At 43.4% G+C, this 27,260-nt stretch overlaps 1 protein-coding gene across 1 annotated transcript in view; it reads left to right on the top strand.

The window, feature by feature from the left end:
• The first annotated feature begins 19,534 nt into the window (after positions 1-19,534).
• The window catches only part of SMOC2 (SPARC related modular calcium binding 2), a 133,251-nt gene continuing 125,525 nt past the window's right edge, over positions 19,535-27,260 (top strand). The window contains exon 1 of the mRNA XM_083496559.1: positions 19,535-20,515. Within this exon, the coding sequence (XP_083352685.1) occupies positions 20,438-20,515 (78 nt within the window). The 5' untranslated portion in view covers positions 19,535-20,437. The remainder of the gene's footprint in view (positions 20,516-27,260) is intronic.

Below are 27,260 nucleotides of genomic sequence, written 5' to 3' on the forward strand. Positions count from 1 at the left end.
ACAAATGTGGATTTTGTCAGACCATAGAAGGAAGCACATTTCAGACCTGACAGCTGTCTACTGACCATCAGGCTATATATGTGCACAGTCTAGGCCTGTGAGTCAAAATGCCCTGAACTTACACTGCGGCAAACTGAAAGAGAAGAGTCATTTTGTATGTACAGGGCCCATTTCAAGCATGACCAAACCAAAACAAGCATTCACTTCAACCAGAACCACATAAATTAGCATGTATGTTGTAAAATAGGAAAGAAAGGGGAGAGGACTACTTCCACAGTAGAATTAATTAGCAGTTAATGTTGTTGTTGTTTTTTCTAAGCACCTGAGGATGTAGAGTAAGGCCTCTCAGGCAGTGTAATCCTTTGTATTGGCCATGGTCATCAAGCTCTCTATGTGATAGATTATGCTGAATATTTGTATTGATTGTAAAATAAATAACTTAATAATGATAATGATGCAATCTTATATTTGGTGGTGGTTTTGTTTTAACTGCTATGCACTTGATTGTTTTGAATCTTGCGTGAGTCACCCATGGAACATTGTTAATGGACAGGCAATACATGTCAAAAGAATGTGAAAATAAATTGAATAGTGAGGGGGGACACCTCAAAAAATGATACCAAGATGCAGCAGAGATGGAGAATTTTCGTCTTTGAGCTACCAGAAACAACATCAAAATAAAAAACATGTGTGGAGAGTGCCAGACCAATGTACACCCCTCACTTCACCTCAGAAATGATTGCATACAACAGTCCAGCACAGGCCTAAATGGGTGTTCACATACTACATTCAGCAAGTATGCAGTCTGTGTACCTGCGTAAACAGCTGAGCTATACACTCTTACAGTTATTCATATGTAATGATCAATGAGTTTACAGTTGGTGTCCCTGTGGCTGAGCTATGCAAACCAACAAGTGTACACCCTTTCACAAAAACACATGTACATGTGTAATATCAAAATGTGCAATGTCAACAAACACATTGGCTGTGTTCATATCATACATTTAAAGCACATGACTTCCCCCAAAGAATCCTGGGAGCTGTAGTTTGTTAAGGGTGTTACACTTCCCAGGAATCTTTGGGAATGCTTTAAATGTTGGGTGTATTCCTCCAGGTTCCCGAAGGGAAAGGCAGTGACATCATCCCTTCCTTTGAAGATTCCATTACTGGTGCTAGCAAATACTTAATGGGATCTGCATGCCACAGAATCCAATAGAGCTTGATGCTCTTTAATTAATGGCCTCTTTAATAGCTGGTGACAGTGGGAGAGTGAACTTCCACAGTTCACAGCCTTTTCCAAGACCTCTTCTGGAATATTTCTTTCTACTATCATCAGCCAGACTCCCCTTTTGACCCCTTTATCGGTCTGTGAGTGGTACCGGAATCTTAACGGTCTTCTAGCCACAGCAGTTCACTGTAGCCCCTTCTGACAGCACACCATCGTGGAGTGAAAGAGATGAATTTTGGTGAGTTCGTAACAGATCAGTTCATTCATCTTTCTGAAAAGACGTCTGGGACTCTTTCACTTACAGAGGTACCAATATTGCTAAGCAGCTTTCTCAAAAGATATAGCACAGTGAAATTGGCTGTGTACATAGTCCAACACTCCAAGTTTGAGTTGTGTGAGAGATACATATCATAGCTGTCAACGTTTCCCCTTTTTTTAAGGGAAATTCCCTTATTCCGAATAGGATTCCTCACAAGAAAAGGGAAAAGTTAACAACTATGATACACATACACACACACGTACAAAGCTGGGATATGAAATTTGCCTCATAACAGAAGCTGGTATGACATTCCGGGCCAGGGCCAGTTCTACTATTGGACAGTGTGAGAAGGCCATCTCAGGAAGTTGATTTTTGATGCATGTCTTGAAAGGGCAGCAAACTGTCTATTACTGCTGTATTTTTCCTGCCAGCAAAAGGGGTGGTGCTTAAGGACTTTTCTGCCTCAGAAGCCAAAAATATCTTGGCAGGTCTTCATTTCTGGTGTGGTGCCATTTGCTGCTCTGCCTCGGGCAGAAAAATGTCTTGGGCTGGCTCTGGGGAACACACAGATTCGATGAGATGCCAGATTGTCTCAGAACTGGATAAGGCATATTTGCAGCAGCAGCCAGGAACATAATCAGAATATGGGGCTAGTTTCACAAAACATCTTCCTTTCACACATTTTAACTATTCCCTAAGCAGAGAAGAGGAAATATAAATGGCAAGAAGGACCATGCCTCTGTTGGAAGAATGCATGTTTGCGAATAAAATAGTAACAACACTCACCAGTTTCACATTTTCCATCTCTTGATTGCTAGTGCGCTTTCTTCTGCCTTTATAGCTTGCAATGTATTCCTATGTATGTTGTATTGTCAGGACTGTCATACCCTAACAGCTTGTACACTAAAACATTTATTCATTCACTCATTTTGTCCATTCATCAGGGTTCTTTATTAGTACAACCTTACTCAGTGAGACAAACACAGCCAGCCCACCATGTCTTTTAAATATCAGGGCATCCCATTATTTGATTATTTGAGCAAAGAAACACCTCAGTTTACGCAAAGGTAAACTCTTGACAGTGTTGAAATCAACAGAAATTCTGGATGAAAACAAATACAGTCATACAAGTTTTAACTAGATAGGGATAGTGCAATCATTTTTTGTGAAAAACATCTATTTTAACTTACATTTGGTTGGTAATAGAATTGTGGCTTGTTTGATTTCATCCATAGAAAAACCACGAAAGGTGAGAGATCTCTTGCTGACACTAGCTTCTCACTAATAGATTGGATGCAATGGTGCCTACTTGGCAACGTTGCTACATAAGCATGACAAGATTATTTACTTGACTATACATCATAATATTGGATTCCGTGAACATGTGTCTGAGCCTTGCAATTTGACTTTGGCATGGCGTTTTCTGAATTACATCCTTAGAGGCAGCAAGGGGGAGGAAGGCACTAATTTATTAATTTATTACATTACAACCTGCCTTTCTTCCAAAGACCTTTTCCCTCACAACAACACTGTGAGGCTGAATGATAGTGACTGGCCCCAAGTTCATCTAGTGAGCTTCATGGCCAAGTGTGGATTTGATCATACACCTTTCCATTTCTAATTCAACACTTTAACTACTATATCGTTGCTTCCCAACCCCGATGAAACCTATGTGAATATGACAGCCATGTAGGAAGGGACAATACATGGATTGTGATGTTCCAATTTACTAGCACAGAACCACATTATGCTACATACCGTATTTTTCCGCTCTATAAGACGCACCAGACCACAAGACGCACCTAGTTTTTGGAGGAGGAAAACAAGAAAAAAAATATTCTGAACCTCAGAAGCCAGAACAGCAAGAAGGATCGCTGTGCAGTGAAAGTAGCAATCCCTCTTGCTGTTCTGGCTTCTGGGATAGCTGCGCAGCCTGCATTCACTCCATAAGACGCACACACATTTCCCCTTACTTTTTAGGAGGGAAAAAGTGAGTCTTATAGAGCAAAAAATAGGGTAATATCATCAAATATTAGTCTTATGTGCAAACCAAGCCCATAAGAAATTCTCTTTTCTTTGAAGACTTGCTTCCTATTTTGTTAAAGTACGCATTCAGAACATTTCACCGATTATTTTTACTCCAGCCCTAGGATGTGAAGTATATTTAACAGCTGAAGCTCATCATGCAGAAAACAGTTGTCCTGTTGCATAAATCCATCATATGAATCAGTCCTGAAGCTCTTTTAAAACTCCTGTTACTACAGATTATTAGATCGTAAAAAGCTGGTCAGAATTTTAGCTGAATGAGAACTTTTCTCAACAGGTGGATAACAGCAGAATCCTATATATGTCTCCTCAGATGTTTAGTGGGGCTTAATCCCAGGTCAGTACATAGAGGCTTGCTGCCCAAGACCCTCTCTTCAAAGAGCTATTGCTTCCGAAACTATTGGAGGAGGAAAGAGCCAGATTTTCACAAGGACTGAGTTCTTTCCTCAGCATCATGACAGCTGGTATTTCCAAGGCACTCAGCACTTACTGACCACTCAACACATTTGCAAGTTCAGCACTTAAGCACATCAGTGCCCAACAAGTGAGGTGCTCCTTGTCTAGGTTGAGGCTGAAAAGATGGGGAGGCTTCACAGCCCTGAACTGTAAGAATTATGGATTATACTCATTCCAGGCCTTGTTAGAACCCAAGGGTGGGGGACCTCCATCACCCCAGCGTGGCAGCAGGGAAGCCTTTTGTGTGCTATCACCTGAAATATGGAGGATAGGAGGGACAAAACTGTATTAAAATGCAGAAAGCTTATACAAACTCATTTCTATCATAGGTGTGGTAAGTGATTGCTCAGACTGCTCTGCCCCTTCCCTCTGATTTTCCCCAGTATAGTGCAGCAATGCAAGTAATGGCTATCGACAGAAGAGACTCAGCTGGCATCAAATTGCCATTCAGTCTTAAACCTCTGTGGGTGTCCTTGGGAATGTCTATCCCTTGGCTTAAAATGCCTCATGGACTCAACATTCCAGCTGAAATGTGCGAATGAGCCCTTCTCCCTCTCCTTGTAACCTACTTCACAGGGTTCTTGGGAGGCTAAATGAGGTAAAAGCTATTCATTTATTTTGCCAATTTCTCAACTGTCTTCATCAGCTTAAAAAAACCCCAGGGTGGTTTACCACAATGAAACAAAAACATTCTCATATTAAAAACAATTATTTAAACCCCAAACAACAGTAAACACAGCAAGCAGACAACATCCATAATAGCTATATTAGTTTCCTGCAAAGAGGTGCATTTTAAGAAGCACTGAAAGTCAGAAAACAACAGCACTGTATGAACCTCCAAGGGGAGGGAATTCCACAAATGAGGGGCCACCACAGAGAAGGCCCTCTCTTGAGTCACCACACAGTGGGATATACTCCTTGACAAGTTGAGAAGAAGGCACATTTCACAGCTTGGGCAGGCTGATATAAGGTAAGGTAAAGGACCCCTGGACAGTTAAGTTCACTCAAAGGTGACTATGGGGTAGGGCACTCATATCACTTTTCAGGCCGAGGGAGCCGGTGTTTGCCAACAGACAGCTTTCTGCGTCATGTGGCCAGCATGACTAAACTGCTACTGGCACAACGGGACACCATGTGCCATGTGCCAGAGCACACAGAAACACTATTTACCTTCCCACTGCAGCAGTACCTATTTATCTACTTGCACTGGTATGCTTTTGAATTGGTAGGTTGGCAGAAGCTGAGACAGAGCAATGGGAGCTCACTCTATCACGTGTTTTCAAACTGACGACCGTCTGATCGGCAAGCACAAGACACTCAGCTTTCGTACTGTTTCCCCACATAGAGTGCATTGCAATATCCTAATCAAGTGCATGGATTATTGTGGCCAGATTATCCCGACCCAGGACTGGCCATGGAGGGTGAATCAACCATACCTGAAACTAGGTACATCTCATCATTAATGAGGCCATCACCTGGGCCCAATACCAGTGCTTCAATAAGGTGAAGGTGGTGAGGGTGTCAGAACTACACCTGAGGCAAACTGCTTCACCTCGCCTCACTGAAAATCTGGGAGAACCTCTTTGTGGAATCCAACCCATTGTGAAGCACGTGGAAGGGTCACTTTAGATTCCACTAACTGTGCTAAATTATTGCAGTTGGAGCACTACTTTCCTGTCCAAAATTAAGCACACACCTTTTTTGAATTGTGTTTATCTGTTGTGGTGATAAATGCCCCCTCTGCTGCATCCCCAGAAGAAATGGGTTAGGCAGTGCTCTCATTTCCCCAGGGATGAGAATCGAAGAAGTGACTAGATAATGTGACCCAGCATCTGGCCTTTGCCTGAAGTGTTAAGAGGAAGAGCTTTGGAGTAGTTTGTTATGCTCTTCCTTATCGGCATTAGATGTTATCACCTTCGATAGGTCAAGCTCTAGGTTGTGACTCAATTGTCTAGAAGAAAGTAATTGAAGAGATACCTAAATGTGAATTGTAGGTGGTAAAAGGGGAATCTTGCTCTCTGTTAGTCTTCTCATTTACTCTGTAAATACATGAAAATATATATATATATATTCCCTTTAAAAGTTACCCTCTTCATCATCGCATTCCCCCACACTCCAGATTTTGGTCTTTATAAGCTCTGAACCTTTTCATGTTTGTTTTGTCGAATGGATTTCTTTTGGCTAGCAACAAGCTCAGCATTAAACAGATGGCTGCATCGTGTGCCTGAGGCAAGTAGGGCAGGAAACAAAGAAAACATCTCCAAGGGTGTGTTTTCAGAAATGGAGAGAGCTGCTACTTAGGTCATATTTGGATAACCACATCCATCGAACATTCTGTTGCACCTTTTGAGACTTCTGGGCAATTATTTGATATGAAAGAGCAACAAAGAGCTGTATTTATGTAGCATCAGACCCTAGCCTTTTTTCATTTTGCCAAATCGCATCTTCCCGGCTTGCTCAACAGGTGCTCAAAAATAAACCCATATTAATGACAAGAAAACAAGACAGGAGCAAAAGGGAGGGAGGAGAAAAGAAAACAGCCCAAAGACAGGGAAAAGGTGGGTAAAGGAGAATAGGGAGGGTCATGGGATGAGAGTAAACTCATAGTGTGTTTGCACAGTTCTGTTTGCAGGCAGAAAAAGTGGAGCAGTGCTTTCAGCCAATTCTCTTGGGAGCAGGACAATTTTTTGTAGGCAGCAGCGATGGAGATGCAATTGGCAGCCCAGTGGGCCACCTTCTTTTCTTATAATGACTGTCTGAATGATGCTGTGTTGTAACATAGCATTTCTTTAGGATGATTGCTGGAACAAAAGGTAGAGGCATCTGCTGAAGCCCATTGGGCATTGGCTTTGTGTGTACCTCAACTAAGGAGGTAAATTGGGGTGGTTTGAGATAGTCTTTCATGTCACCAAGTCAGATCTTACCATTATGAAGGCATGCTGAGGCAGATCAGGGAGTGACCAACCTTCTTGGTTCATTTTTGCCCCATAGAATTAAATGCACAGTATTTCCCCCACCTTTTCTGATAAATGAAACCCAGCTGACTGGGGAAATGCCCAGAGCTTGAGGGGTGGGATCTTCTATTTTGACAGACAGGTCTAACCTTTAATCACACTGAGTTATTTCCCAGTGCACTCCAACCATAGTGATTTGGGGAAGGGGTGTGTGTTTGTAAGTGGTAGACTATTGAGGTGGCCTGCTTCTTTCTTTCTTTCTTTCTTTCTTTCTTTCTTTCTTTCTTTCTTTCTTTCTTTCTTTCTTTCTTTCTTTCTTTCTGACTTTTAAGAAATAAAGGAATCAACAGGATTAAAACCACAATATAAATAAATAAATTAAAAGTAGTACAGTGGTACCTCGGGTTAAGAACTTAATTCATTCTGGAGGTCTGTTCTTAACCTGAAACTGTTCTTAACCTGAAGCACCACTTTAGCTAATGGGGCCTCCTGCTGTTACTGCGCCGCCGGAGCACGATTTCTGTTCTCATCCTGAAGCAAAGTTCTTAACCCAAGGTACTATTTTTGGGTTAGTGGGGGTCTGTAACCTGAAGCATATGTAACCCGAGGTACCACTGTAATAGGGTTGCAATCCCATCCACACTTAACTGGAAATAAAGGCCAGTGAACACCATTGGACTTGCTTCTCAGGAAATAAGCAAAGGATTATGTTGCACATCAGTAAACAAATCTTCCTGGTGTCTCAGCAAAACCTCTGACAAATGAAACTTCCTTAGCAGACTCACTAATAAGCCTTAGGCAAACCACTATAATATTGCTATTTCCACTTTGGGCTATTGTTTGCTTTCTCGTGACTATACATCTATTTTGATGGTTATAAACTTGGTCTAGTCTCTCCTCAGTGCACAAAGTTTGCGAATCTTATTTCCCCCTTGAAAAAATCATGCCAAACCTGCATTTAGTTAGTGACACTAGATAGCTTTTATTTAAACAAGCATTCATGATGCCGTCTTCATTTTAATTGGGTAGTTATCTCACTATAATATTGTGGGAAAGGGATGAGGATTTACATTCTGGGGGTCACCAAAAATGCCTGGAGAAAGCTGATCTACAAATCAGCAAACCAAGCCAAACATGCGAAGATTTGTTGAGTTGATGCCCCTCGCCTCCATGAGATGAAATAAGCTTAAATCAACTCACTCTTATCCAGCAAGGGCAATGTGTAGGCATAAAGCAAGCTTCATTGTGTGTGCTCTGCTTTGCAGAAAAGGGTAGGTGCATGGGAGAAAATATGTGAACCCCCTCCCTTATCCCTGGGTACAACTTCTTTCCATTGTATGCATGCACTGGTAACCTCTTGACCAGACCACTCTATTGCACTATATATGGGGCTGGCCATGAATACATTGGTGGAAAATTTGGCAACCAGACTGGTGACTGAGTTTAGCTACCAGGAACATTTTACCCCAATACAGCATTGGATACCTATTTGCTTCTCTGCTGAGTTCAAGGTGACGTTTTGATCTTGAAAGCCCTATGTACTCTAAGCCTGGAAGACTTGTGAGAGTGGCTACTGCCAAATGTACCTCCCTGATCACAAAGGGATGGTAATAAATCTCTGCTGAGGGTGTCAAGTCTTTGGAGGCTAGCTTGCCTCCCACCATAAACAGACTTGTCTATTGCTGCCCCACAGTTGGAGAATTCATTACTGCTTGAAATTTGCCAGATTTGAGAGCTTGGCCCACTTAGACAGGCATTCCCCTCTGTTTTAAAGCAGACTGTTAACCTCTTAGTTTACTTTGGTATATATTATCCACTCACTACTGCTGTTAAGACAACACTGCATTTGGCATTTCTTCCTTGAATGTTTTTGTATATCTTTTGGTTAAAATATTGTTGCCTGCATCAAGAACTCATTAAGTTGTTAAGTGATTAGTTGATAAATCCTCAAACCAATCAATAAAAACATGCTTCAAAAAGAAGAAAGGAAAAAAAGCCAAGATTCTAGGATAGCTGATTCAGTGCCACATTGTACACAGTTTTTAGAATGCCACACATTGGCCTGATTTGCACTTAACACTAAGTTCATTTAGCTGAAATTTGGTTTGTTGGACTGTCCAGCAAACTAACTATGGTTTATTTCCTGGCAATAAAGCACCATGTGAAGTCACATTGTTCTTAGCCTACAAATCTCGGCTTCTTTTAACAATGGTTTGGCATTAGGTCTGGACCTAACAGCCTTGTTTAACCATAGTTTGGGGGTTTTTTTGGCCATGCAGCCCCAGACACTTGGCAAACTACAGAGGCAAGAACAGCTGGAAAACAAGCCAAGCTCCACTGTGGCTGCACGGATGTTATTGGCCCAAAGATGGAAAGAAGATATAGTTCCTACCAGAGAAGAATGGCAGGTGAAGTTGATGGATTATGCTGAAATGACCAAAATGACCAGAAAAAATCAGAAATCAGGAAGACCAAAATTTTAATAAGGAATGGGGAAAATTTATAACTTATCTTAAACAACATTGTCAATAGTTATAATCGTTAGTAGGATTGGAATATCGCTTGTAGTTTAAGGGTGAATTCTTTTACATAAGTTTTGGATCATCATAAAAGATGCAGGAGGAAATGATTAATAATAGAACCCATAAGGGGAGGATGGAAGTCCAGGAGATTCCTTGGAATCTTGTTTTTATGATTTATGTTTGATATATCTCTGTAAAATTTTAATTTGAAAAATCAAATTAATATTTTATTATTTTTAAAAAAGAACCGTGACTTTCTTGTTCATCTGTGAGATGACTCATGGTTGTGTTGAACAAATCACGTTTACAACAAACCATGGCTTAGATTAATGTGTGAATGCAGCCATTGGGATGGATGCTAACAGGAATAGTTACTAAAACAGTGATCAGAATATACACAGGTTATGTTTGCCCCTTGTTTGTTTCCACCCTAGAATCCTAAGTAAACTTAGATTTGCTTTTCGCTGCAGAAGGAGAATCTCTTGAGTATTAGTGTATCCTTGTTACTGGAATTCATTGAAGACATTGGGCCAGGGTAGTGGTGAGGAAAAAGCAGCTGAGAGACAGTGGACAGTTCTGTCTCCCAAACAATGAGAGCTTGAAACTCTGTCAAGAATTCCACAACTCCCAAACATCATTTCTTTCCATTGGATCAGCACCTGGTGAAACCATTCTTGGTCCATCTCCAGCTCATGTGTTTTTCAACCACTTGTTGATTTATTATCTTCATTTTGAGCCTAGGATTTCTTAGCTATTATATAATGACTCCTATTCAGCTCCTTTCCATGATATCATCACTTAATTGAAGCAGAATTTTAAATTCCAGCAAATCCCCTCATAAGCAGTCAGTGTGGAAAGGTCTTCCTACGATCGAAACCATGTTTTCAACTGGGTAGTCCACAAGGGGCTTTAAAATATACAATTTATTTGGCTTGACGGTATAAAAGGGCTTGCTTAGACATGCCAAGAAATTAATTCGCTCCTCGTTTAATAAAAGCATTTCATATTCCAGTGCCTTCCTACATTAGGAGCCAACATTTCATGTTAGACATTAAACATGCACCAGTTCCTAGAGACATGCCAGGGAGTTCCATAAAAGAGACAGATATATATTTGTACGTAAAGCTAGTTATAAGCAAGGTTTGTGATTCTTCTCTATACTCAAAGGGCAGATACATGTGTGCAATTTGGATGATCACTTCTCCAACACACCGAACTCCCCCCATTCCAGGTTGTTGTTGTTGTTGTTTTTAAGTCAGGCTTTTCAAGAGATGTTAGAGTTAGCCAGAGGGTTTTAGAAGTCTCTGGAAGCTTGAATGTGTGTATTTTCTTTGCAAGGCATTGGGACAGGGTGGGTGGTGGGTGGAGGAAAACACCTGCACTGCCCTAATTAAAGAATCACCTTTGTTGATAGAGAATGAAAGGGGTTGAAGCCAGACCCAGACTCCTCTCCCTGCTCCAAAATCTGTTTACTCTCTGACCTGCATTGTATGTGGGGCTGTAATGGGGAAACTGCATATACGTTACTAGAAAAGCAAAAGCATTTTTTGAACCATTTCCCCGCCCCCTCCCTTTTAAAATGTATTTCTTCTTGTTAGGCTGGAAAAATGGGCATTTTTGGTAATGTTTTGGAACAATAAGTTTAATTATAGTGTTCAACCATATGCTGCTTTCAGCCTGATTTGACTTTCTGAGTATTTCTTTATGCTCTTTATTTTTGGTTTTCCCCCTGTTTATTAATAAATAAATTCTAGGGGGATGGGGATATTTATCTATTTACATACATTAATATGCCCATCATAAAAACTTCAAATGAACAAGGCTTTTCAGTGGAAAATTTTACCCCATCTGTATTGTATTTGAGTTTGTTTTGGTATGGAAAATTGTTTTACATATGTTTGTATTGTTGTTGCTTTTATCATTACATTGCCATGAGATGCTTCAGAGGGAGCAATTCAAAAATAGAATAGCATAGAATTAATTAATCAATTGGGGGGAAATAGGAAAAATCACTTGCAAAATGCAATGCAGGACCTATCATAAGCACCAGCTGGCCACTACCATGTTCCTCTGCAAGACACCATCACCCCTACACCATTGGCAGTAAGTGAATCTAACTCACAGCCAAGCACTTCGGAGTACTGGTCTACCCCGTTTGTTGTTGTTTGCAAATTGTCCTCCAGCTATGAGGAAGACTGAGAGCCATGGTTGCCACCATTCATGCCTGTCTGGTAAGGGCTGCTGGTTTTTTATAAAAGGGTTTTTCAAGAGTTTCCAGAGGTTTAGAGGGCGTTTTCAGGCTTTTCCAATGGTGTTCAAGGTGTTCAAAATTTACTCTATTCTACTGACACATGCAGTGCCTCGGAACATAGGTAAAAGGTAAAGGACCCCTGGACGGTTAAGTCCAGTCAAAGGCGACTATGGGGTTGTGGCACTCATTTCGCTTTCCAGGCCAAGGGAGTCGGCATTGGGACACTGTGACGGAAGCCAGAGTGCATGGAAACACCGTTTACCTTCCCGCTGCAGTGGTACCTATTTGTCTACTTGTGCTGGTGTGCTTTCGAACTGCTAGGTTGGCAGGAGCTGGGACAGAGCAATGGGAGCTCACCCCATCGCGGGGATTCAAACCACTGACTTTCTGATCGGCAAGACCAAGAGGATCAGTTGTTAAGACCACGGCGCCACCTGCGTCCCTGCCTTGGAATGTAACCCCTGTGTAAATTTGGAGTTGCCTAATATGTGCAGGTTCAGACTGAGAAACTGTAACGACTGGATCCAACATGTGAGCAGAACAGAAGCTCTATTCAAGCATTTGAAGCATGTGCAAGGGCATAAACTGAGGAAGAGGAGCAGATGCACCTACACTGAGAGCCCCTGCTCCACCCTCAACATTCCCACAGTGAGCAGAGTCAGGACTCTGATCAGACTTCCCAGTCACAGGGGGGCTTGTAGGAGCATTTAGCACAGTGTAAATATAAGCTCTCTCCATATCTTCTGGAATTGAGTGTGGAGGAGCAGGTGCACATGGCACACTCAGGGAGATTGGGGGTGCCATGCACCATCTGCCCCCTCCTCAGATTAAGCCCCCATGCATTTTTTCTTTAAACCCTTGAATAAGGCTAAATTGTTCCCTGGTTTCACTTAAACCACTGCAGTCATGTATTCTCTCATATCTTTTATGGCACTTCCAGATTATCTGTTTATTGCGCATCCTTTCAGATTTGTTGCTGGGGAGGTTATATGATGTTGGGCCAAAGCAAATGTTATCCCACACTTTCTGGTGCACATTCTCATCACTTTCCTTATTGCAAACAGTCTGATCTTGGGGAAAGTGGGTTTTCATCAATCAAGTATAATTGTGCGACCTAAATTTGGTGGTGTGTAACTGAATTCCACCCAAAAAGAGCAATAGGCTGGAAATGCTTTTGGAGTTAGAAATCACTCGAGACATGTTGGTGCCTGAGGCAAAAAATCTAAATGGTCCCCCAACCACACAAAGTGTGAGGAAAATCTCACAATAAAGTACATACTTGGCATTTTGCTGACCTTTAAGAGTGCCCCAAGTTGGGGTGCCTTATGCAAAAAAAAATTTGCCAAATATTTAGGATAGCACACATCTTGCTCCTTCAAATGAACTTGAGTTTACACTTTTAACAGCAAGAATCTCTCTTCTCCTTGCTCAAGACCCTCCAAAGAAATAAATAGAATCCACAGATCCCACACAAACCCTTGCCATGGGAGAAGAGTTTTAAACGCCTTATGGATTAGTGTTTATATAACCTGTCAGAGATTTAAACCCACAAAGATGAAGGTTTTCTTTAGCTGTGCGAAACCAACCTTTCGTCTAGCATCAACCTAGCCAGAGAGGAAATCTTGGCAGGTTGTTTATCTTAGCAGACAATTCCCCATTCAATTGTTCCTGACTTTGTTTCCACTTGTTGTTAACCATAAATTCTGCCCTGTGCCTCCTTTTCCTACACTTTTTGATGGTATGCTACAGAAAAGCAGACAGGCATCTCCTCCTCGCCACAAATGCACCCAATGGGAGAAAGCAAGAAAAAAAGCAGTTGTGTGTGCCAAAACACATGAGCACTTCCTAGATTTGCTTGACTGTAAAAGAAGAATTCAACGAAGGCCTTGGTCTCATGTGGCAAAACATTACCACCCTAAATTATTTTGACGTCGTGTCATGGTCCTGTTGTGGTTTGAAAAATGACAGCTTGGAGCCATATCCACTTGACTATTATTATTCCTTAATCACTGAAATGGTCACATGCCAGACTGATAGCACTGGAGGATGAAATGATCCACTCATGTAAAGTAGCAGGAATGTTCAGGAAGTACAACGAGAAACTGTGAAACAAGAAGTATGGAGCCAGCGTGGTGTAGTGGTTAAGAGCGGTAGTCTCGTAATCTGGGGAACCGGGTTCGTGTCTCCGCTCCTCCACATGCAGCTGCTGGGTGACCTTGGGCCAGTCACACTTCTTTGAAGTCTCTCATCCTCACTCACCTCACAGAGTGTTTGTTGTGGGGGAGGAAGGGAAAGGAGAATGTTAGCCGCTTTGAGACTCCTTTGGGTAGTGATAAAACGGGATATCAAATTCAAACTCCTCCTCCTCCTCCTCCTCCTCCTCCTCCTCCTCTTCTTCTTCTCCAGATGCTTAAGTCTGTGAAATGTTACCATTGGTACCAATGTATCTAGATCTTTGTCCAGGGAATGCATTTAAGTTGGTTATTAAGTCGCAAGATGAAAGAGGTACTGTCACCCCTCTTTACTCCCCACTTCTCTGTTGCTCCACCTCCTTTTACTGACTCCTTGAATTGCCACGAGGCAAGACACATTGGCAAGAACCAAATGGGTGTAAAGTAGAGAGAGCGAACCTATTGCCTCCAGTTGCTGTTGGATTCCAATTTCCATCACCACCAGAGAGCATAGCCAGTGCTCAAAGATGATGAGGATTATAGTTCAACAACCCCTTGAGTGACATGGGTTCCCAGTCCCTCAGGACTTGGAAGACCTGAGATCAAGCCCTGCTCATCCACAATTTGTAACTTTGGGTAGTAGTCATTATCTCTCAGGTTATTGTAAGGGATAAAATGGGATGCCTCCCAAATACACCAGCACGAGGTCCTTCTGGTTGGTCATTGTGGGAACAGGATGCTGGACTGAATGAGCCATTGGCCTGGTCCAACAGGGCTAGTCTTGTGTTCTTGTATTTTTAATACCACAAATCTTCCAGTTTATTCTATCAGAACCACCTTCATTGTGACATAGTGCAAGAGCGCCCTGCCAGACAGCAATAATGCAGCAATTGGGGAAGTGCCACAACACAGCTCACAAAGTGGTATGATGTGTAGATGGTCCAGTATACTGTAAATCTACCACTAATGCACTATTATTGTGTCAATGATGTGTAGCGGAATACAGCTGCTTTTTTGCAGGGTTTCTTCCTTGCCTCGTGCCAAAAGAAAAAGAAAGCAAATGTACAAGCAACTATAATCTAAAATTTATTTTCTAAACAAAGCTGTCCTCAATAGGTTTTGGGCCTATTTGTGGATTGTTGTTGACAACATTAAGAAAACCTTCAAGGGAATTTAGTAAGTAAAACAGCTATTCATAAAAAAAGAATTAAATTATCTGTGGTTTACCATTGGCCCCAGACGTTGAAAATAAGCCACGGAATGGTTTAAAAGCACCTGTGATAAAAGGAGGGGGGAGCCCTTTGAAACATTCCAAACCCAAATAGTTTCCTGCCAAGCAGAAAAGGAATACCTTCATTTCCAAGAGGCTTTAACCCTTTGCTCTGAATAAATCGCATTGTTGCTGTGCTCAGATGTGTCCTTAGCAATTTCTCTCTCTTTTAGAAAAATTGGGGAAGAAGGTACAATCAAGTTGCTAAGAGCAGCTTGGCACACAAGGCAAATTCAGAGAGCCAGAAAAATAATGAAAAGAAATGTGGTAAAAAAGAAAAGAAAAAAACACCTTCCAGTCATATTGCATTTTCTTATGTACTCCTCAAACATATAGATATTCCACACATTTATGAAATGATCTGTCTTGGTTTGGGTATGCAGAGTAATCATTGCTAATACTTCATTACTTTTAGTGCCTTTTAATTAAAAGATGTGATAATGTAGGATACTGTTTCTGCTGGGGTGGATTAGCCATATAGGTTTCAGGTATTCACCAGCAGCAGACTCAGCTGATATGTTGCATCTGGACCTTAATTGGAGCTGGGGTTGCTTTATGGAATCCATCAAAACAGGTCAAATGCCACTCCAGTGAAACATCCCTAGTTTGGCTTAAGGTCTGGATATTGGTCAAGTAACCGAGAAGATGATGAGAAGGAGGAGGAGGAGGAGGAGGCAGCAGATGGACCCAACATACAAAATGGCTCATATCCAAATTGAAATTAATGGACATGGCTAATTTACATCCATTAGTTTTAGTAGATCTGCTCTGGGTACAATTTCCTTAGATACATCCCGATATCTTTATATAAATCTATGGTGCGGATGCATTTGCAATATTATGTGCAGCCCTGGTTGGCTCTATCTCAATAAGCGTCAGGAGCCGGAGTCAGGAGCAGGTCAGCAATAATGAGTGTCAACAAAGTTAACTCTTTATTCAAAAAAACCCCAAAGCAGCTCAGGTGTAGTGATCATGGCTGCTCTTCCCAAGAAGTCTTGCTCCAATGAGGCAGTTGGTCTCCGCCTCCCACCACTCTCTAAGGCTTTTCCTCCCTCAGTTCTTTCCCCAGCAACCGCCATTGGTCAGGACAGAGCTCTGGTTGTGCATACATGTTGGGAAACCTGTGGCCTCCACATGTTGTTGGAGTTCAAGGCCCATCAGTTCAAGTCAGCATGACCAGTGGTTAAGAATGATGGGAGCAACATCTGGAGGTTCCCAAACCGAGCCTTAAGCAAATTGCTCCTTCTCCTTTAGCCTCAGTTCCTTCATCCAAAATATGGGGATAAAAATATGGACCTATTTATATGGTTATTCCAAAGATTATTAAGATCAACACACACAGAACAGTCGAAATGACCATGCTAAGTATTATACTAGCTGAGCAAATTCAGACCTTGGTTTAACTCATCGGTTTGGCATTGTTTGTAAGCTGGTAACACCATCTTTCCCTCCAGCACATTGATATCAGAATAAAATATGATATGCATATTCAGGATTCAGTTCTAAGTTTCAAGTTCAAATAACAGCTGAATCCCTCTACTTGTTTTCAAGGTCAGGAAAGATGTAAAAGACACTGTAATGCAGTATCTGCCATGAAGAGTGAGGTATCAGCACAAGACCTGGTATGTATGTTGATGCCTGAATTCTCCAACTGAAGTTCAAATCCCAGCTTCAACCTGCTCCCTCTTTTGGAGGGAGCAGGTGCAAAGATGCCAATGCCATTGTTATGTAAAAGGCTGCAGCTTGGTGATAGAGCATATATTTTGCATGCAGAAGGTTCCAGGGTCAAACCTTTACATCTTTAGGTAGGGCAGGGAGAAAATTCCACCTGAACAAAGGATATTGACACAAAGGAAGGACACAAAGATGATCAAGGGTCTGGAAACCAAACCTAATGAGGAACAGCTGAGGGTAGGTTTAACCTGGAAAACCTGGAAAAGAGGTGTCTGAGAGGAGATATGATAGCTATCTTCAATTATCTAAAGGGCTTCCACATGGAGGATGGAACAAGCTTGTTTTCTCCTGCTCTGGAGGGAAGGACTCAAACCAATGGCCTCAAGTTGCAAAAAAGGAGATTCTGTCAGGAAGAACTTTCTGACAGTAAGAGCTGTTCAGCAGTGCAACAGATTCCCATGAGAGGTGGTGGATTCTCCTTCCTTGGAGGTTTTTAAGCAGAGGTTGGATGGCCCTCTGCCATGTATGGTCTAGTTGAGATTCCTGCATTGCAGGGCAGGGGATTGGACTAGATGTCCCTTGGGATCCCTTCCAACTCTCCAATTCTGTGAAATCCCAGACAGCCACATCCACTCAGTGTAGAAAACACTGAGTTAGAAGAACCAATGGTCTGATTTGGGGTATGTTCACATTGTTGTTGTTGTTTAGTCGTTTAGTCGTGTCCGACTCTTCATGACCCCACGGACCAGAGCACGCCAGGCACTCCTGTCTTCTACTGCCTCCCACAGTTTGGTCAGACTCATGCTGGTAGCTTCGAGAACACTGTCCAACCATCTCTTCCTCTGTCGTCCCCTTCTCCTTGTCCCCTCCATCTTTCCCAACATCAGGGTCTTTTCCAGGGAGTCTTCCCTTCTCATGAGGTGGCCAAAGTACTGGAGCCTCAGCTTCAGGATCTGTCCTTCCAGTGAGCACTCAGGGCTGATTTCCTTATGAATGGATAGGTTTGATCTTCTTGCAGTCCATGGGACTCTCAAGAGTCTCCTCCAGCACCATATTTCAAAAGCATCAATTCTTTGGCGATCGGCCCTTCATGGGTCACTGCCTTGTCATGGGAAGGGGCTTGAACAACTCAGAGAACCTATGAGCTATGCCATGCAGGGCACCCAAGATGGACAGGTCATAATGGAGAGTTTTGACCAAACGTGATCCACCTGGAGCAGGAACCGGCAAGCCACTCCAGTATCCCTGCCAAGAAAACTCCATGGACAAAGACAATGTTCACATTAGTGGCCTAAAATGTAGCAAGGTCAACAGCTGCTCCTACTATGTTTCAAGCTGTGTTTCCAGTGTGTTGTTCATGCCAGAAAGTGGGCAGGGATGTCTTCACCCAACCTGCAGGACCTTTTTGGTTTCCCTGCTGTTGCAACCCCTGCTCCAAACTCCTATTTGTGAAGCTGTAATTTGTGCATGTGCAATGGCTGTTAGGGTATCTTCATTTTACCGCTTCATATTCAGTTTTCTAGTTTGATTGAAGCCAGTTTGACAAAGAAACACACCTGACTGCAATATTTGTCACGAAACTTCAGGGTCCATATGGGCTTGTGGCCCTGGCTGAATATACACTATATACATTTGAAACACATTTCCCCCCTCAAAGAATTCTGGGCACTGTAGTTTCTTATGGATTGCTGGGAATTGTAGCTCTACAGGGGCAAACTATAGTGCCCAGAATTCTTTGAGGAGGGAAATGTGTGTCATATGTGCTTTAACGGTATAATAATTTATATAATAATAATTTATCATTTATACTCCACCCATCTGGCTGGATTTCCCCAGCCACTCTGGGTGGCTCCCAATCAAATATTAAAAACACAATACAGCATTAAACATTAAAAATTTCCCTAAACAGGGCTGCCTTCAGATGTCTTTTAAAAGTAGGATAGTTGCTTATTTCCTTGACATCTGCTGGGAGGGCGTTCCACAGGGCAGGCACTATTACCAAGAAGGCCCACTGTCTGGTTCCCTGTAACCTCACTTCTCACAGTGAGGGAATTGCCAGAAGGCCCTCAGTGCTGCATCTCAGTGTCTGGGCTGAATGATGGGGGTGGAGACGCTCCTTCAGGTATACAGGACTGAGGCAGTTTATATAGTATGTATATATATGTACACAGCCTAAGTTAGTGTAAATCTAGCTGGGAAAACTAGCAGTGGAAGAGCATTGAATGCAGAATAGGCAGTAACATGAATATAAGGCAGAATCCTGTGTGATGCAAAACAAGGTTTTTGGAATACTAGGATTTACTAGTTGCACTTGATTCGACAAATTAATCCTAAGCTAATTCTCAAGGCAGACTCTTATTTCTCTCGCGCTTCCCGACCCTTGATAAATTCATCTGAGTCTGCTTTGCTTTCAGAAATATTGTAATCCTTCAGTTTTGTGTCAGCAGCGTTGTGCCAAGTGACCGGCCAAGGCTGAAATATTCCAACAATGCCGCGTTTGAAAGAGAGAGCGAAAAGACACTCTTGAGCGTCAAGGCACACGCACGCACCAAATCCTCTTGCTTATCCTTCAAAGCTAGAGTTACCGAGCAACTGCCCCAAAATGTCACCAGAGCTGGAAGGCGAACAACGCCGAGGGAACACACCAACTGCCCGGCGCTCACCTTTTAAACCCTCTTTTGCAACGCAATCTGCAACAACCCCCAGCAGCGGGACTAGAAGCAAACGCACGCTTGCCTCTTTGCGCACGCTGACCTCTTGCAAACGGTTGCAGGAGGCACGCTGGTGACCGCCTCAAATGGTCCAGTTTGCCCCCTTTTTGGGGTCTCTCGCGCTCTCTCACTCTTGCTGGTTATTCTGCTTCCCAAAAGAATCTGCTAGGAATCTCAGCGAAGGGGGCGAGCAAAAACTGGTGTCAGCAGGGTTAATCAATCAATCAGCGGAGGATCTGCAGGTCTGGGAGGAGGCATTGGAGGCCGGGCTGAGAGGGAAGCGCAGAGAGGGGTGTGTATATAAGACACTGGGAGGTTCATACTGCACCTTCCCCATCTCTCCGGCCGCCTCCTTCCAAACCATCCCGAATTCCTGCAGAGCCAGAGACAAGGCTGCTGCCTGGTGTAGGACGACAGAAGAGAGGATTAGGGAAGTTCCCCGTTCTTTAATTGCTATTATTTAAAGTCCCCCCCTCCCGTGCGCGCTCTCTCTTGCTCGCTCCCCGGGCGAGCATCAGATGACAGCTCCACACCGAGGGAGGGCAAAGCAAGCTGCTTGGCCACCAGCAGACAGTATCTGATTCGGGGATCCGCAGCAGGCAGCTCCTGTACAACGAGAAAGGGATCGTCGCTCCACAGGCGGAGAGCCGGAGTGGAGAGAGCGGCGAGTTCGGGACCTGCAAGCCTGCGGAGGGGATCCCCAACCCAGCAGCCCCAGGGCGCAACGGAGAGCGGCTTCGTCTCGCGTGCGCGCTCCCCTCTCCAAGCCTGAGGAGGGAATTGGCGCCCAAGACGACCCGCCAGGGGAAATCCTCCGCAGGAAGGAGGGCTTGAGCCCCACTAGGGACTGACAGACGGACCCCGCCACGAAGGCCCGATCCGGCGGCGCCCGAGGATGCTGCTGCTGCCGCTGTGGCTGCTGCTGCCGGAGCTGGCGCTCCTCGCGCCGGCTCAGAAGTTCTCTGCGCTCACGGTAAGGCAGGCGCGGCTCCTTCTTCTTTCCTTCCCCAGCGTCGCCGCGCCGGGGCAGCAAAGCGCCCTCCTGCGTCTCTTCCCCGAGGCCGCTCGTCTGCGTTTGCCATTGTCTTCCCACCCACAAAGGCACTTGCTGAGTGCGCTGTGCCAAGCGCGGATGGGCAGCCAGGAACGAGCAAAAAGTTGGCTTCGTTGTACTCTAGGGCTAAGAGGTGTCTTGACCTGGCAAAGCAAGTTTCCAGACCTAGGTAGATTCCTACCCACCCGTACTACCCTCACAGACACGTGTGTCACAAACACACAAACACACGCACGCACCTTGATGAAATGTTGACGGGGCGAAATTTCTAAGCCCTCAAGTAAAAGCGAGGGAAGGCCACTTTTGCTTTTTTAAAAAAGCGAGGCAATCTTCTAGTCCTCAGTATTGCACTAAAAATATGCAGTCAAGGCTCCATCCTCCTTAGCGGCGTTTCTGAAACAGCCAACTGTGTATGTCTTGCTTGAGACTTCCTATAGTTTTAATGCAAAAATCCATGAGAACTTAGTCTGGAGTTGGAGTGTGTGGGTCTCCTATCAGGAAGGATTTATTTTCAAATGTGTGAGTGCATATTTGAAGACCAGGTAAGATGACAGTCTCTACAAAATTGGTACAACTGAGCTCACACAACATTTTTTTGTTGTTGATACAATCAAGCAGAAATTGTTGTAGGCATACCTGTGCGTAATGAAATCTTTTATTCACAGTGACAATTCTAGACTGATAGTGAGAAGAGCTCTAAATGGATTGACTAATTCCATTAATGAATTTGGAGTAACGTTTTGTCCTGTGTGTGTACACGCCCTAGGACACACAAAGTAACTGAAGCCAATGCAGGTTACAGTTGTATGCACCAAATACCTGAGTTACCAAATCTTCACTTGATCCAGTTTTGGTCTGCTGAGGGTGCTTGGGATGAGCAAGTTTGAATGCAAGTTTGGTGGTTTAAGTGGTTTGTGTTTGGCAGCCTACGAATTGCTGGCACTCAGAGGCGGATTAGACTCCTAAATGCTTTCAGGAAAAGGGAGAGTGTGAGCCACTGCGTTAAGAGTTTTGCACATTGATCCTAAATAAGGCTTACTTGAAACAGAAGCCAGTCTGAGAGATTCTGATGCAGTTTACTCCACACTAAGTGAGCTTGGAATTTCAGCCTAACAGCAAATGTGAATGTACAGAACTACTTGGAAGTAAAGTTCACACAAATGAATGGGACTCACTTTCAGTTTGGAGGTCTGTCTGAAGTCCTGATTGATTCTACTAGAGGAAGTTCTCTATGCATGTATAGGAATCCCCAATTTCTTGCAGCGTGTGTTCCCCTGCCCACGAAAGAGAACAAGTAAACCTGCACACAACACTAAGAGCTTCAGAACAGTTGGATCACTGCCAGTGGGCAATAGCCAATGAAGTCTGGTGACACTTAAACATATTCCATTCAAATCAATGGAACTTAAGCATTAACGGTTAGCTCAGTTCCTACTGAATTTAATGTGACTAAAGCAATTTATGCCTAACTTTCTCTGGATTGCATCCAGTGTGTTATTTATGGCCCCTTCAGCCTCATTTTCTCTGCTTCTTTCCTTTAAATGCCAACTCTTGAGACATTTTACCTAGTTTCATTGAATTCACTGGTCCTGGAATTCAACAAATGGTCTGAAGAGTTGACCAGGACTGCAGGCAGAAACCTTAGTCTGTTGCGACAGCATTCTGGGATCTCAGGGATCTTACTCCCAAGTAGATGCACTTAAGAGAGCATAGACTCACTCCTGATTGCTTCATTTTCTCAAATGACTTTTCAGCGATGTTTTAGGCCCAATTCCTTCTTTAGGTGGGCAGTAGCTGTGCCACCAGGAAACAGAATTTTGTAGGCACCCAGTTGTCCTTTGTTGGCCAACAGTTCCTATAATGAAAGCCTTCCTTGGTTTTGCAATTGGCTTAAACTACTTGGTTAGCTCTTCATACGAACAGCATGAATGTGTTGTAGGGAGGGATGATTGACACACATCCAAATTGCCTCCAGAACTGACTATGCTTTCCTAGTTCAAGTGTTCAGGTCAAACACTAGAACAAATTTTGGTCATGATGGTCTATCTTCTCATGTCAATAACCACTAATGCCCAATGCTATACATTTAAAGCACATTTAGTGTACATGGCTTCCCCAAATAATCATGGGGACTGTAGTTTTGTTAAAAGCACTGGGAATTGTAGCTCTGTAAGGATTCCCATGTACTATTAAATATATGGTGTGGCTGGGACCCTTGAGGAGTCCCCCGCCTGTCATGAATTCATACAAAATGCAAGCTGCTCCCCTTCTCCAAGCTTTCCAGCCTCTGCTGCTCTACCCTCTATCACCAGCCCACATTTTCCAAGGAAGAAGCCTTACCTTGGGAAAGAGGGCAATAGGTGATGACATCATTTCCTGTTGGACACCATATTTGACAGGAAATGGTGCGTGGAGTGGCCTTTTGATCCCCATTCGACTTTGGAGCCAGCTCAAAATAGGCTGGATGAAACTGAAAAAATAGACCAGTCTATTCAGTCAAGGGAGACAGTTCCTCTTGAGGTTCTCCCCCTTACAAATACTCACCCCATTTCTAAATTTGGCTCCCTGGCATCAGCCTTGTTGCTTGGATAAGGTATATGAACTTGATTAAAATATAATCTCAGTGAAGTCTGATGGAAGCAGCCACAATTTATTTTGGTAGCTTACCTGTTTGCGCATTGTTACTCTTTCATGACCAAAAAGAGAAAACGGAACCAACTTTAGTTGTGCTTCTCTTTCATAAGGAAATTTCATTCTATGGCTACAATGCTCTGCCCATCTATATGAAGATAAATCCCATTGAATTTAGTGGGACTTGCTTCTGAGTGAATGTACATAGGAATGTATGTACTGCTGTACTTGATATTAAGCGTGCTATTTTATCTCTTTTACATCGTAGCCTGACTCATGTTTTCCTTTTCCCTCCATCTAAAGAGCCTGTGTTTTTATGGGGTTGAATTAAGCAAATATATCTTGAAAATCTACCTGATCTCATTTACCTCTTAAATCATATTAAAGTGCTGGAAGAATAGCAAAGTGCAGATGGCTCAGGATTGAGGGGCTTAGCAATAAGTTTCTCAGAACATGAGTCAGGTCTTCCTTCCTTCAGGAGAAGCTTCCCTGAATCCTTATCCCACTCCAAAGTGTGTGTATATTATAGTGAAATAAAACAAAAACACCACCAGTTTATTTTGTCAAAGAGTGACTAATGTATATGATAATGGGTATCCCTCAGTGCTTTTGTTATATTTCACTTTTATTTTACACATTTATAGCCTTGCCCCATATTACACTCATTCAGACTTCCCCCCAGGAAATCCCAATCTTTACTGCTGAATTGGATTGACTTGTGGCTCAGTCAGTAAAGCATGAGACTCTTAATCGCAGGGTTGTGGGTTTGAGCCCCATGTCGGGCAAAAGATTCCTGCATTGTAGAGGTTAGACTAGATGACTTTCACAGTCCCTTCCAGTTCTATGAAATGTCAATTGGGTGTACCACAGATGGATGTTTGCTCCGATTCAGCACTAAAGAGTGAGTTTTCCTGGGGAAAGCAGCAGGGCAAACAGAATATGGAAAACTGCTTGGACCCATGCTTTCTAGGCGAGCACAAGAACAAGCCCAGAAACAGGAATGGGAAAGTGTGGCCCTCCAGAGATTGCTGGACTACAACTCCCATCATCCTCAAGCATTTGCCATGCTGGCTGGGACTGATGAGACTTATAGTCCAATAGCATCTGGAGTGTCATAGCAGCTTCCCCATCCCTGCAGTGGAGGAGAACTGTACTTGCTCCCCAGCAGATTCTTGTCTACCTCTTCAAGCAATTCCCAGCCGCTGGAGAAACGCAGAAGGGCAGCTGCCCAGAAGTAAAAACAGGGAGGTCATTTGGTCAGTAATGCATGTTGTACACCTGGATAAAGGGATCTGCTGGGGGCAATATAGTGTGTGTTTACTGGGTTTTGTTTTAATTCATGTGGTTTTGTTGTGAATTGCCTAACGCTTGCAGAACAGCAGGATATAAATGTCTTAAGTAAATACACAAATAAATAAGATCAAGCAGTGACCCTTGTTTACATTTCACAGGCCAGAGATCCACACATTGGGTTCTGTGTATGAAGGGCAGCTGAGCCCATTCATTAGGAAAACCAAATAAGCCATAACCACTTTCCTAGCCAAATCTTGCAATGGAAAAGTTCAGCACAGTCTTCTCGGTGACTTTGAATGATTTGAAAATGATAATTGAAGACTCAAACATTTTCCTTGCAGCTAGGTTTAAGCAAAAGCTAAAACTCTCACGAGGCCCCTTAGTGCTGGTTTGTTTGAAGTATTTGAGGTGGAGGGTTGTGCTCTTAGGTCGAGCTTTATGACACACATGCAGCTTATGGAAGCAGTAAAGTGGGACATATTTATCTTAGCCGTTCAGCAAATGAACATTTCTATGGCATAGTAAATGTTCCCTCTGCGATAAGTTTGGTGGGGGTGAAAGTGAGACCGGCTGGGTCACTCATACCTGACATTCTTCAGAAGGGGTCCTGTCCCCCCTGTGCCGTTTCCTGGAAATAATTTGCTGATTAAAAGCTACTAATTGAAAACTTTAAAAGAAACCATTCACTTCCAAGAACTTTTATAGTGTGTGACTTCTGCAAGTGCAGATCACATTAAGTCAAGTGTATTTTATCCCTAGCAAGCTGTAACACCACCTTTAAAGCTCAGCTTTAAAGCAGAGGTGCTAACAACAACAACAACAACAACAACAACAACAACAACAACAACAACAACAATGTTTCTAGCACAAGCTTAATTCTCTCCCTGAATTATCTGCTTGCTCTTGCACTCGTACTACAGTCATTTTTCACTACTATATTACTTTAGTAGTTTCTTTTAACTTTCTGTGTGTGTGTGTGTGTGGGCACACACACACACACACCTCGTCATTAACCAATATTTAGCTGTTTTATGCTAGCCATATAATCTTACAGCTCCTAACACCTTTCTTTCCAAATGGTCTGGAGCATTTTACAGCTAGGTATATCTAACAAACTTTGAATCCAGCCTCTTCTGGCATGGGGGATAGCAGCAAACATGATGTTTGGTAGTAACTGTGGGGCAGGGAAGACACCTTGGCCAAGGGTTGAGAACAAAACTGCATTTTGCAAAAGAGAACAATAAAGGGATACATAGTGACCTTGCACTCCAGGCCTGATGTGATACAAAATCAAGTAAAAAAAAAAGGTGGTGAATGAAGCATGTTGCACAATAGAAGTTCAGCATACATCAATTGCTATAAATACAGTAAGATTGTTTACTAATCAGTTGCGGAACACGCAGTTGGAAAAAGCACTAGCTGGAAGAAATGCTCAGCTTTGTGGGTTTGAGCTTGAAGGTTCAGGGTCAACACTTTTTTGGATGGGTTTGATGGCCAAGAAAAAATGTGTCATCACTAGGACTTGACCTTAAGGGATGAGGGAGCGGGCAGTGCTGTGGTCTAAACCACCGAGCTTCTTGGGCTTGCTAATCGGAAGGTCGGCGGTTCAAATCCACATGACACTGTGAGCTCCCATTGCTCTATCCCAGCTTCTGCCAACCTAGCAGTTTGAAAGCATACTACTGCAAGTAGATAAATAGCTACCGCTATGGTGGGAAGGTAAATGGTGTTTCTGTGCTCTATGGATTCTGTCATGGTCCTCCATGCGCCAGCAGTGGTTTAGTCATGCTGGCCACATGACTGGGAAAGCTGTCTGTGGACAAATGGCCTGAAAGCGAGATGAGCACTGCACCCCATAGTTGCCTTTGACTGTCCAGGGGTCCTTTACCTTTACCTTGTTTGTGACCTCTTGTTGCCTCTTTGAAATGCAGCTTGAAGTTATGAACCACACTGGTACAGAGCCATTGAGGTGTGCGGTAGGAGGGTGGGTGCTCTCTGCCTTGGTACCCGAGCTCCAGTGTTCTAGCAGGTGCAGAGGCAAGCCAGCCCATCACTGCTGCTCCCTTCCTGCTCAGAGGGGCAATGAAGGCATGTGGCCTTTCCTGCCTGATGGGTGCTTGGAGTTCTAAATGCCAGGAGACCCAGAGACAATCTTCTCTCCAGGTTTTAGAATGGGGAAGGTGCAAGGATCATTCTGGTGTGGAGCCTTGGGTGTGTGCAGTGGGTGCCAAAACTATGATGCAGAATGGGAGGTGAGAGGCAAGGGGTGCTGAACTTTGGCATTGCACGGGGCACCGCTGAGATTTGAGACCCCGGCGCCCACCACTGCCTCTCCCATCTGTGGCTCCAGCAGCCACAGAAGGGAATCCTCAATCTTGTCTCACTCACCAGAGCTGGGTTAACTTCTCATGATGGTGAAGGTGGTAGAGTGATGATGGAATTCTTCTAAAGTTAAATGTAGAAGACACTTCTCATGCTCCGCTACAGTGCACACGCCACATATGAACCAGACATATTATGGTATCCTCATGTACACGCTTTGCATGTTCCCCGTTATGTGCTGGGTTTGTTTCCTTTCATCACACAGGTATAGTGTGATGGAGGTAGGGCCTTTTCTGGTTCTTCTTGAAGCATGTATGCTAGGTGCACACATGATGAAAATGATATTTGCCTTACATTTTATGGGACACTCTGAATATTCATGGTGCACCTATAGTGTACCTAGATGCTTTCTGGGGCT

Source organism: Podarcis liolepis, assembly GCF_965112155.1.
Source record: "Podarcis liolepis genome assembly, chromosome: 3".
Classification (NCBI taxonomy): Eukaryota; Metazoa; Chordata; class Lepidosauria; order Squamata; family Lacertidae; genus Podarcis; species Podarcis liolepis.